This window comes from Chiloscyllium punctatum, chromosome 4 (genome assembly GCF_047496795.1).
Source record: "Chiloscyllium punctatum isolate Juve2018m chromosome 4, sChiPun1.3, whole genome shotgun sequence".
NCBI lineage: Eukaryota > Metazoa > Chordata > Chondrichthyes > Orectolobiformes > Hemiscylliidae > Chiloscyllium > Chiloscyllium punctatum.
The window spans coordinates 64,249,573-64,263,122 of NC_092742.1; the positions used below are offsets into that span (position 1 = coordinate 64,249,573).

At 39.2% G+C, this 13,550-nt stretch overlaps 1 protein-coding gene across 14 annotated transcripts in view; it reads right to left on the reverse strand.

Annotated features, from left to right (window-relative positions):
- Positions 1-13,550, reverse strand: part of ralgapa1 (Ral GTPase activating protein catalytic subunit alpha 1) — a 312,978-nt gene that overhangs the window by 227,586 nt on the left and 71,842 nt on the right. For all 14 annotated transcript variants that reach the window (XM_072568885.1, XM_072568887.1, XM_072568892.1 and 11 more), the window contains 5 exons: positions 11,043-11,251; positions 10,719-10,955; positions 9,357-9,560; positions 4,107-4,247; positions 3,726-3,874 (listed from right to left, as the gene is read on the reverse strand). In XM_072568885.1, coding sequence (XP_072424986.1) covers positions 3,726-3,874; positions 4,107-4,247; positions 9,357-9,560; positions 10,719-10,955; positions 11,043-11,251 — 940 coding nt within the window. The remainder of the gene's footprint in view (positions 1-3,725; positions 3,875-4,106; positions 4,248-9,356; positions 9,561-10,718; positions 10,956-11,042; positions 11,252-13,550) is intronic.

A 13,550-nucleotide genomic window follows, 5' to 3' on the forward strand; every position in this document is an offset into this window, starting at 1 on the left:
CAGCAAATACTCTCATGAAACACTCTCTTTATATTGCCAAAATGTTGATCAGAGACTTGAAATAGCTCCAGTGTACATGGCAGCTACTCTTACGGAACATCTGACAAAGGCATATAATGAACGAAAAGGAGGGAGAAGGTTCCAATTTAGTCATAATTATAGTCTAATTATTATTGCTTTTATGCTTTGGGCTACAGAGTGAGATCGCCAAAAATAATTTGAATGAATGTACAGTCTGTTTAAACATGACATTCATACAACCTGTATGAGCTCTGATTCTTATAGGATTTGGTCCTAAACAACCCTGAACATAGGAATTGTTGGAAAAAGAAACTCAAATCTTTCTAGCTTGCGTTCTACTATCCTGTTGACACAATAATTGAGTTACTGACTGATCAGAGAAAGTTAATCTCATCAATTCATCATCAGAAAGAAGCAGTGAGTAGTATTATCACCAGGCTATTAATCCAGCAACTCAGCAAATGTTCTGGGGAACCAGGATTCACATCCTGCAGTGGCAGATGGTGGAATTTGAATTCAATAAAAATTATCTGGAATTAAGAATCAATTGATGACCGTTCTCTTGACTGTTAGAAAAACAGATCTGACTCACAAACCTCCTGCAGGGAAGAAAATCTGCCATTCTCAACTGATCTGGCTTACATGTGACTCCAGATCAACAGCAATGGGGCCCTCTGAAGTGGCCCAGTAAGCCACTCAGTTGTATCAATCACTACGAAGTCTCAACAAACAAATCAAACTGGATGGACCAGCCAGTGTTGACCTAGGCACTGAGAAAGACAACAACAGAAACAGCCCTGTTGACCCTGAAAATTCTTCCTTACTAACATCTGGGGTCTTGTGCCAAAATTGGGAGAGCTGTCTCAAAGATTAGTCAAGCAACAGCGTGAAATAGGTATACTCAAAGTGTGAAATGTACTCTGGGGGAGGATTTCAATGTCCACCACAAAGCATGACTTGGCAGCAGCACTATTAATCTAGCTGGTTGGGTTTAAAAGGACATATCTGCTAGAGTGTGTCTGCAGTAGTTAATAAGAGAACCAAGAGAAAAAAAACATACATGACTTCGTCCTTACCAATCTGCCACCTGCAGATGCATCCATAGAGTATTGCTAAGAGGAACCACCCCACAGTCCCACCTTCACATTAAGGATAGCCTCCATCGTGGTGTGTGGTACTATCACTGTACTAAATGGTTCAGACTTTGAACAGATCCAACAACTGAAGATTGAGCATCCATGAGATGCTATGGGCCATCAACATGCAACAGAATCTGCAACGTCATGGCCCAGCATATGTTTAGATTAGATTAGATTAGATTATTAGATTAGATTAGATTACTTACAGTGTGGAAACAGGCCCTTCGGCCCAACAAGTCCACACCGCCCCGCCGAAGCGTAACCCACCCATACCCCTACATCTACATTTACCCCTTACCTAACACTACGGGCAATTTAGCATGGCCAATTCACCTGGCCTGCACATCTTTGGACTGTGGGAGGAAACCAGAGCACCCGGAGGAAACCCACGCAGACACGGGGAGAACGTGCAAACTCCACACAGTCAGTCGCCTGAGGCGGGAATTGAACCCGGGTCTCAGGCGCTGTGAGGCAGCAGTGCTAACCACTGTGCCACTGTGCCGCCCACAACCATGTCTCCCTCAACCATTGCCATCAAGCCAGGCGATCAACCCTGGTCCAATGGTGAGTACAGGATGGCATGCCAGGAGCAGCATCAGGCATACCTAACAATAGGTCTCAGCCCGGTGAAACAACCAAACAGACTACTTATATGTCAAACAGCATAACCAGCAAGTGATATTCAGAGCTAAGTAATCACACAACCAACGGTTCAGATATGATCTCTGCAGTTCTGGCACATTCAGTCATGAGTGATGGTGGAAAATCAAATAACTCACTGGGGCGGGGAGGGGTGGTTCCACAAATATCCCCATCCTCAATGATTGAAGAGCCCCACACTTCAGTACAAAAGATAAGGCTGAAGCAATCACAGCAATCTTCAGCTAGAAGGGTCAAGTGGCCCATCTCAACTACCTCCAGTAGTCTTCAGCATTACACACTCTACTCTTCAGCCAATTCGATTCACTTCATGGGATATTAAGAAACAGTTGGAGATGCTGGATACTGGAAAGTCTGTGGGCCCAGACAACATTCCAGCAATAGTACTGAAGATTTGTTGCTCCCCTTGCCAAACTCTTCCAATATAGTTGCAACACCAGCATCTAAGCAACAATGTGGAAAATTGCTAAAAAGTGATTGAATGTGTCATCAACAGTGCTATCAAGTAGAAACTACTCAATAATAACCTGCTCAACAACACCCAGTGTGGTTTCTGCCATGGCCACTCAGCTCCCGAACTCATTACAGCCTTGGCTCAAGCACTGTCAAAAGAGCTGAATTCTAGAGGTTAGGTGTGAGTGACACTCTTTACATCAAGGTCACATTCAACTTAGTGCAGCATTAAGGAGACCTTACAAAACTGGAATTAATGGGAATCGGGAAAGATGGCTGTGGTTGTTGGAGGTCAATCATCTCAGTTCCAGGACATGTCTGCAGGAGTTCCTCAGGGTAGTGTCCTTGATCCAATCATCTTCGGCTGCTTCATAAATTACTTTCCCTCCATCATAAGGTCAGAAGTGGGGATGTTCTTAGATCTTTGCACAATGTTCAACACCATTTGTGACTTCTGAGGTGCTGACGCAGTCCATGTTCAAATGCAATAAAATCTAGATAATATCAAGACTTGGGGTGACAAGTAGCAAGTAATGATCGCACCACACAAGTGCCAGGCAATGACCACCACCAATAAAAGACAAAAACCATCGCTCCTTGACATTCACCAGTGTTACCAACACTGAACATCCTACTATCAACATTTTTGGGTGTATCATTGACTAGAAACCTCAAGTGGACTTACCACATAAACAGTGGCCTCAAGAGCAGGTCATAGACTAGGAACACCGCAGCGTCAGTCAACTCCTGACTCCCCAAAGCCTGTTCACCACCGACAAGGCATAAGTCAGGAGTTTGACAGAATACTCCCCACTGACCCAGGTTGGTGTAACTCCAACAACGCTCAAGAGGCTTGACACCATCCAGGACAAAACAACCTGCTTGACTGGCACTACATCCACAAGCATCCACTCCTTCCACCACCGACATTCAGCAGCAATACGTACTACCTACAAAATGCACCAAAGATGCTTAGATTACACCTTCCAAATACATGACCACTTCCATCTAGAAGGAAAAGAGCAGCAGATACATGGAACATCACCTTTTGCAAATTCCCTTCCAAGTCACTCACCATTCTGACTTGGAAATATATTGCTGTTCCTTCACTGTCACTGGGTCAAAATCCTGGAATTCCCTCCCTAAAGGCATTGTGGGTCAACCTACAACATGTGAACTGCAACGGTTCAAGAAGGCAGCTCACCAGTACCATCTTCTCAAGGGCAATGAGATAGATGTCGGCCCAGCAAGCAATGCCCATTTCCCACAAGTGAATTTTAAAAAGCCAGGACTTGAAACAATGAAAATGATTGCTTTTCAAGGACACCTGATACATTGAGCACATATCACTTCTTAAATTATTTAAATTGCATTCCAAAATATCATTTTTAAAAACACTTAAAGCAGTCAACCACATTTTTGCAGGGTCACAATACAAAATTCTTATTTTACCAGGTTTTCTTATTCATTGCTGTGTGGACAACCATGTATCTATAGATGTTGAGAACACGTTTACACATATCTACATGCTCATCCAGGAGGACTCCAATTTCGTTGGCAGGTTCTAGTAGTAATATATTTGCTGAGTTGGTTATAAAAACCTGCAATATAACAACATCATCACATTATCATGCAATGGACATGGACTTCACAGAATGCACAGTTAAGAGAAAAAGGTATTTCCAAGATTAAATCTAGCAGCCTTCATCTGCCAAATCATTAGGTGGCCAATTCATCAATGCCATTACAAATCTTTAAGTAGTAGTTAACTTTGAGAAACAGTGCAATTTTGCAACTGACTCAACAACAAAGAAGAAAAACCTTTAAGTGTACCTGCAATGATGCCTGAACACCTGCACATACATTCCTCTCCTCTTCCTCAACTTCAGGAGCATTGTTAATTGCATTCTGGTATGATGAATTCCTTGTCCAGCTAAGATTCCTTACATGACCTGATGTTTTGGTCATTTTGTCCTAGAAAATAAAACGATAATCAAGATACATTTGATGTTAGAGTTCTGAAGAGGTGTCACTGGACCCAAAATAGTAACGCTGCTTTTTCCTCAAAGATGCTGTCAGACCGGAGTTTATCCAGATTTTTAAAAAATGTTATGTCATTGCTAAATATAATAAGTTTTTAGTTTTGTATAAAGTCAATTTCATTGAAGTTTTTCTTCTTGCAGTCATCAGGACATTTCAAACAATACCAGTTCCAGGGTAAAACAAACATTTATATTGCATGAGAGGACAGCATTGACTGGTTCACAAGTGGACTCTGATTTGACTGAGGTATTGCCATGGTGAATATATCCTGTAATGTTGATTGATAGGCAACATCCAGGCTTTGTTCTAACTTTTCCCCAGAGAGTTTGATTAGTCAATCAGGACATCTTCTGAAGAAATGAATGAGTAAATGGATGTCACCTGTATTATTGAATTGAAACAGGTGCAGTGTGTGTACATGCTGTTTGCAAAAAACAGGGCCCCATATATTAAAAATATTTGGCTACCATTCTCACAAGTACACCACAATGCAAGCCTGACTGACAGTCTTAAATCTTAATTCCTTGTACATTTGGGGTTATCCAATAAATAATGTATAATTGCAGAATCCCATCTAATGTTAGATATCATAATGAGAGTTTTGCAAGTGCAAGATGGTTTGTCAGGTCAGGTCTGTGCTTAAACAAATTACTCAAGCCTTATTTACAAGATTGCTAATAAAAGTTAATATATGGTATTTGGAATTGTAAGAATCCCAATGTGTATACTGATGATTAAAGTGAGGTTTGCATTACACAGCAATAGAGAAAACCTCTGGCCTATTTCTCAACGCAGACAAAGAAAGGGAGCTCATTTGACTGTTCCATTTCAAATATGAATGTAAGTGTAGGATAGAGCCCATTAAAACAAAGAAATACTTACATGCAGATGCAGCTTTAAAGATCACAAATGTTAGCGAATACATAAGGAGTTGGAAGCTAAGTGATAGTGTTGCAGCATAGATGTTAATGGCTTCTTTGAAGGTTATGTTTGTGAACAGAATGGGCTTCATCCTGTACTCTAATTTGAATTCAAATTCAAAGTGGAACAATTGAAAGATCCTCCTTTGTTTGATGCCTAAGTTATGAAATTGGCTCGCTTCCACTGTGAACTTACTAGCCAGCATCCAGTCGAATTCCTACACTTTTACATTTATGAATACACAGGGCTCTGTTCTTTGCAGACAAAAATAATCTGTATATACATTGCACCTTTTTCAATTCAGCAAAATAGGTGACAGCTATTTGCTCGTTTGTTTCTCAGGTAACGTCAACTTGCGTGGTTTAAAATTTCAACAATGCCTGCTGTTAACAGCCAACTAGCATCAATGGGTTCATTATCCATGGCAATGCTTCTATCAATCAAATCCACTTGCCAACCAATCAACATTCTCCTCTCATGTCAGTTTTCCCCTTAAATTGGTGTACTTGTAAAATGTTCCAATGAGTGCAAGATGAAAAATGTCTTTTTGCAACAATACTCAAAATTCTGTATTACGAAACAACTAAACGTTTTTTCTAAATGATCACCCATAGTCTTGAGCAAAATACTGCAAAATTCTGGAAAGCTGAAATAAAGTTTAAAACATTGGTAACACTCAGCTGGACAGACAATACATGTAGTGATAGAAATAGCTTAATATTTTAGGTCTGTGACCAATCATCAGAACCCCTGAGTGGGACTTGAAACCAAAACTTTGCCTGAGGAGACAAAGAGTGCTACCAAAATGAGCAGTATTGAGATACTTTTCAATAATTGATCACTTTAATTCCTCACTAAATCAAAATGACATGCTTGTATATGTTTAGTTGGAGAACAGTTTCTGTCAACCATTTGGCCCAGGTCAAATGTAAATGAATGGGTTTCTGGTTAATTGCTGTTTAAGAGCTCAGGCTAATGAAAACTCAAGCCAATGGATTTGAGAATGTCTTAAGGTAAAGCTATAACTGAAAGACACAAGAATGTTTTAAACTGATTTAGTTTTGTAATATACTATAAATAAGAGCCCCATGGAAATGTGTGCGTTTGTATGGAATTAAGAGTCCACGGTAAGTTTTGTGGTCTTGTTTTTGTTTTGATTTTCTCAGATGTGTCAACGGGGACATCTAAGACACCAGCATATCATTAAGACATGATACGACAGACATTAGAGTTCACTGAGTGCCACCTTTTCTTGCTAAAAATGTGTGGAGCTGGGAGACAAGCTTTAGAAATCTTCTAAAGTGATTGATATGTCAAAGAATGAATTGGGAGACAGTAGGAAATGATATTAGTAAGATGAGCATTATTTTCTAAGAAACCAATCAGGAATCGGCATACACTACCTAGTTGATCCAAAATTGACCAATGACTGTACACACATTGTTCAAACAGGCCAGGGCTGTTTTCCCTGAAGCGTCAGAGGCTAAGGGGTGACCTTAGAGAGGTTTATAAAATCATGAGGGCATGTATAGGGTAAATAGACAAAGTCTTTCCTTGGGGTGGAACAGTCCAGGACTAGAGGGTATAGGTTTAGAGTGAGAGGGAAAAAATTTAAAAAGGATCTAAGGGGCAACTTTATCATGGAATAAGCGGCCAGAGGAACAACATTTAAAAGACATCTGGATGGGTATATGAATAGGAAGGTGTTTTGAGGAATACAGGCCAAGTGCTAGCAAATGGGACTGGATTAGGTTAGAATATCTGGTTGGCAGGGACGAGTTGGACCGAAGGATGTTTCTGTGCTGTACACCCCGATGACTCTATTAATAAATCTATTAAGAGTTCAGTATGTCTCCGATCATACATAAGGGCTTGTGGCTAATATAGGTTAATACGGTCAGGGCTTCAGTGGTTTGATGCAACATAAGGAATATCGAACACAAAAGAAAAACTTCAGTCAACAGAACAGAATGAAAGATCCATATCCAGTCAACCAATAATTCAAACAAATATTTAGTAGCACCCGAAATGACTTCTACGTTTATTCAGCATTTTCTTTGTATTTGTTATGGGTTTTACAGTATGTATCAAGTTTATGAAAACATTGTACAATTAATTCATACAATTTTTATGACTAAAGTTCAAATGAACTCCAAAATCTTACATGGTTTCTCCACAGGCTTCTTTTATTAAATCAAATTCAGAAAAATACTTGATAAATCTAGGAAACCTCATGTAATTAACTGAAGGATTAAGGCTTTTTTTTTTAAAAGTTAACCTTGTCCACTTGAAAATTAAATAACAAATGTTGAGAACACCAATATTAAGTTGTGATTTTCTAACTTAATATAAATTTTGGATTCAACTTGTAAACTTGATTTTTTGAAGCCTTAACATACAACACATTAAAAAGGTGAAAATGGTGTGCCTTGTATGGTTAAATAATTATAAATATCTGAACTGCAGACTTAAAATGACACACATGAAAATAATGAAGTGGCCACAACACCAAATTATCCTTCCTGAACACACTACTACGGAAAAATATAAATAAATACCCCTAACTCAATCGTTGATGTATTAGCATCTTTAGCTTTTCTTAATCTGGATGTTCCTTTTTAAAAGTCATATGTCTATTATGAGGAAAACGCAGTGCTGCCTTTTTTGAAATATTCCACGATAGTTTGTTACAAAGTTCTAAATCTTGACATGGAACAATTGTGAAATTAGAACATTAACTGGATCAGTCATAATTACGAGGCTGCATATCAGTTACACTAACCCATATTTCTGTAGCAGTGACATAGCAAAATGCAATGTCTATGTTACTTCTGCAAAATGAAAAACAACTTTTGGAGTGCACATGTGCAGTTAAACTCCGAAATCCAGACATTCTTGTCAGTGATCCCAGGAATGATTTTACAACCGCTGAAGAAGTCAGCAGGCAGCTGACAAACAGAGATGGCGACTATCCAACAGCCATACAAGCGGAACAAGGTTAAAGTGGTAGGGAATTGGACATCTTTCTACTCAACAAGAGGAAATCAATGTCCTTATGGCATTGTCCAATCTGATTAGCCAGCAGCTCTAAAAGCTTACTTAGGAGTGGATACTGATAACCAGTCCTACTGAGAAAGCCCAATGGATTTCAGCGTGAAGTCAGTCAAAGATACTCAGCAGGAACAAGTGAGAGGGGTGTGTTTTAGAAAGCAGATTCGTAGGGATGAAGGAGGTTACAGACTAAGGGTTGGTGTAAGTCAGCTATAGTGTCTTCCTGCCAGCTGCCCATATCCAAATGACCGTCATATATTTTATGGCATAGGCAGTGTATTATTCAGTTCAACTGGCTTGGAAACAACCCAACTGTTTAACTATTTGCATATGTTAATCAGGCTGCCAATTTCTGCAGCCACCCACTTTGTGTGTTATGGGCAGCTCAGGGATGGGTGGGAAGGTAGTGGGCTGTCCACACAGTGTCCTTCCCGCACCTTGAAAACATGTTCAGTTGTGACATGTAAAATCCAGCCACAAATAACTGGGAAAAAGGAAAACCAACTCTCAGGGACTGCTAGGTTTTTGAGGGCAGCCTCCACAGTTTTATAGCAAGCAGAACTGCTTCTCTGTTGATCATCAGTTTGGCCATTGTTGTTACTGTTATACTATATTACAACATTTCAAAGAGCAAGGGAGTTACTCCTGGCATCAAAGTTCTTATCTCAATTAATATAATTCAAAGAACAGATTATCTGTTTATCATAGTTCTGTCTCTGGCAACTAGTAAATTGGCTACTGTATTACATACAACAGTGACTACAACTCAAGTATTTCATTAGCTACAAAGCACATTGAGATATCCTGAGGTCTGAAAGGCATTATATAAATGTATGTCTGACTTGTCATTTTCTGCTTATTATTCTAGCAAAATTAGAATGGCCCACAAAGCAGAGACATACAACTTTCACTCGTGAGAAACTAGAGACAAGACACTAGATTTACAGCAAAAGTAGAGATTTGTCCTTCAGAAAAACTGACAATTTAAGATTCATGTCAGGTTTAAATGCCCAAGTTTTAATTCAAGCTTTAATATCAACATGGACCTTTGATTTTAATAATAAGTACCTCCTCCTGTTTATTTTTCTCCAGTGGATAAGAACCACCATGCTCTCCAGCACTGACTAAATTTATGACACTTGTTGAAGGAGAATAGCCCAAGTCTTCAGCCTCTTTCATAAATACAGGTTTGTCCTCTTGTTGAATCCATTCCTGATAAACTTTAACTACTCTTCGCATGGCCGCAGCTTCACAGATGGGCAACAGAAAAGCCTAAGGAACATAAAAGTATGCATGCTTATTGGTGTGGTAAATAATTATTAATTAAATTAGATTTTGTTTATTGTTGAGAGACAAGTTACAAGTTAGATGGTGCTATTTTCTAAGGTTCAAAAAATTCTAACAGTAGAAACAAACACAGGACACAAGAGAGAAGCTCAGAAGTTCTGGCAGCATTGGTGAAGTGAGAAACAGTTAATGTTTCAAGTTCAATATCACTCTACTTCAGAACTTCTAAAGAGTTATGAATAAGCATATAAGACTTGGTATATTAAATTGTTCTCTGTCCATAGATGGTGCCAGACCTTGTAAGTTTCTCCAGCATTTTATGCTTATTTCAGATTTCCAGCAGCCACAGTATTTAACTTATATGTTAACAGTAGAAAGTTTGTGCTTTGTCATCCCATTCCCATTGTCATCACTGATCTATTTCAAACAGTACTAAAGATTTTCATTACAGTTTAAGACTGGATGTGTGGGGGTCGGTCAGGGACAATGACCTAGACTGTCAATCCATAAATTCAGCTGATGTTCAGGAGACCTGGATTCATTAAAGAATGTGGAATTAATGGCTGTAATGATGACCATGAAACCAGTATTATTTGTTGGAAAAACTCCAATTGGTTCACCAATGTCCTTTCTGGAAGGATGAAAGGTCCTGATGTGAAACGTCTACTCTCCTGCTCCTCTGATGCTGCTTGACCTGCTGTGCTTTTTCCAGTTCCACATTTTATCGACTCTGAGTTTCCAGTATCTGCAGTCCTCACTATCTCCAATCTGTCATTCTTACCTGGTCTGGCCTACATGTGATTTCAGACCCACAGCAACGCGGTTGATTCTCAACTGCCTTTTGGGCAATTAATGCTGGCCTAGCCAGACAGGCTTACATCCCATGAGTGAATTTAAAAAATTTACTCTGCTGTCCATACAATTGTGGGAAGATTTTAAATTTGATGTTAAGTTACTCCTCCTGGAGCTAGATTTTAAACAGAAAACATTTAGTCAACTTTAGAATGGAACCATGACTTTTGAATCTCTCAAGGATGAGGGACACTACACATCATGCTAAATTACAAAAACATTGAATGAATTTAAGGTGAAAGTATCATTAGCAGAAACTTACAATACTATAAGTAAGTATGCATAAGTTACCTGTCGAAAAACCTCTATAATAAAATTCACGTTCTCTCTTGAGGAGTAGAAAACTTTGCGCACTATTTCCATATCTGTTAGATGCTCTTCATCAACACTACACAGACTAGATGAACTGGGCTCTCGCTCAGTTAGGGTGCTGGTGTTAGAATGGGATTGCTCCAACTCTGCACTGCCATCTCCGGAATCCCCACGGCAGGAGCCCTCTTCACGGGCAGCCAAACCAGCAGCTGCTCTCTGGAGAAAGAAAATTATTTTATATAAAAATTCATATTCACCTTTCATATAAAAATTAAAATAATGTGTCAGCTTATAATCACTCACCTGAATATTCTTTGGTACATTTTCACCTTCAACTCCAGGAATCTGGAGTCCTAGATTGGCTTTTGGCTCAAACCAGAAAGATACCAACCAACGGATAACTGAGACACGAGCAGACAAAAATGCATCTTTTGTTGAATATGTTGTTTCGTTAGTCTCTGGATCTTTCTTTGTCATAATATAACAGGGCTTTGATCTCAATTGTGGGACATCTGGAAACAAAATTATTTTAAATTCTCAAAAAAATGTAATGATACCACATGGAATTTTTCAGTAAAACTCCAATATATTTACATAGTCTTGGTATTACTGCTTCATATGTTCAGTGATGAAAAATAACATGACTCGGTCATTCAGCTCTTTGAACACATTCCACTATTTAATTAGATCATGGCTGATATGGACCACAACCCGATCTTTGTTCCAAGCTGCGTGACCCAGCCAAAAACTACTTCATTAATTTTCATTGACCAAGCATGAACGCATGGGAAATTTCTAGATTTTTATTAACCACAATGAAAACGTGCCTTCTGAGCTTTTTTAACTTGAAAGGAACAACAAGCCTCTGCTGAACTTGAAAAATTCCAGAAATTTCAAGTTGCTGGAAGATCCAGAAAATTTTGTTCCAGTTTATACCAAAAACAGAGCCTTAAAATTGTGTCACATGTAGTGGAAATATCTAATTTTGCAAAACAACTGAAGTTATAGCTTACAACAGGGAATGGTTAGCTCAGTTGGGTGGATGGCTGGTTTGCAATACAATAGCACAAACAGCAGGAGTTCAATTCCTGCCCCAGCTGAGATTACCATGAAAATTCCTCCATCTCAATCTCTCCCCTCACCTGAGGCATGGTGACCCAATCCAATCACCTTTCTCTCTCACCTGGTTAGATTATGGCAACTTTATCTTTATTGTTTGTGAGTGAAAAATCAATGAATTCAAAATGCTTGCACTAGTCATTGAAGATTTCAGCAAATAGTTTTATGAAAGGGAAATCATATTTAACAAATTTAACAGTTCTGTGATTAACAAGTACGGTAGATAAAGGGGAACCAATAAATGTCATAGAGTCAGAGATGTACAGCATGGAAACAGACCCTTCGTCCAAACCGACGAGATATCCCAACCCAACCTAGTTCTACCAGCCAGCACCCGGCCCATATCCCTCTAAACCTTTCTGATTCATATACCCATCCAGATGCCTTTCAAATGTTGCAATTGTACCAGCCTCCTCCATTTCCTCTGGCAGCCTATTCCACACACCCACCACCCTCTGCGTGAAAAAATTGTCCCTTAGGTCTCTTTTATATCTTTCCCCTCTCACCCTAAACCTATGCCCTCTAGTTCTGGACTTGCCCACCCCAGTGAAAAGACTTTGTCTAGTTACCCTATCCATGCCTCTCATGACTTTCTAAACCTCCATAAGGAAAACAGCTCCAGCCTATTCAACCTCTCCCTATTGCTCAAATCCTCCAACTCTAGCAACATCCTTGTAAATCTTTTCTGAACCCTTTCAAGTTTCACAACATCTTCCAATAGGAAGGTGATCAGAAGTGCATACAATATTCCAAAAGTGGCCTAACCAATGAACTGTACAGCAGCAACATGATCTCCCAACTCCTATACTCAATACTCTGACCAATAAAAAAAGCATACTAAACACCACCTTCACTATCCTATCTACCTATGACTCTAATTTCAAAAAGCTATGAACCTGTACTCCAAGTCTCTTTGTTAAGCAATACTCCCTCGGCCCTTACCATTAAGTCCATATATTTGAATTTCCAAAAGGCATTCAATAAGCTATTGCACATAAGGCTACTTAATAGTATTGGGTGTAGCAAGTGAGCATGGACAAAGAATTGGTTAACTAATAAAAGAGAATTGGGGGAAAATGGGTATTTTCAGATTGTGGAGGACCATGGGGGCCACAATTAGTCACAGCATATATTAATGAGTTAGCCGATAGAAGCGAAAGCAAGACAGTCAAGTTTGCAAATGACATAAAAATAAGTGGGAAGGCAATTAGAAATGATTATATAGTGAACAGTCAGGTTAAGTGGGTGGGCAAAAAATGTGGCAGATGAAAAATAATTTGGAAGAATGTCAGGTTATGCACTTTGGCAGGAAGAATATATGAATTGAGAATTATTTTAATTGGAAAAGACTACAGAAAACTGCAGCACAGAAGGTGTGGGGATCCTACTGCCTAAATCGTAAAAAGTTAACATCCTGGTTCTGCAAGTAACAGGGAAGGCAAGTGGAACAGTGGTCTTTATTTCAAAAGGGAGGGAAAAATGATAAAATCATACAAGCCACAGCTGAAATATTGTGAAGAATCTTGGTTTCCTACCTAAGGAAAGATATACTGGATTGAAAGGAGTCTACAGAAGGTTAACCACAATGATCCGAGGTGTAAAGGAGCTTTCTTATGAGTAGGTGGGGTTTGTACTCGTTGGTGTTTAGAAGGATGGGAAGAAACATACAAGATTCTTATGAGGCTTGACTGG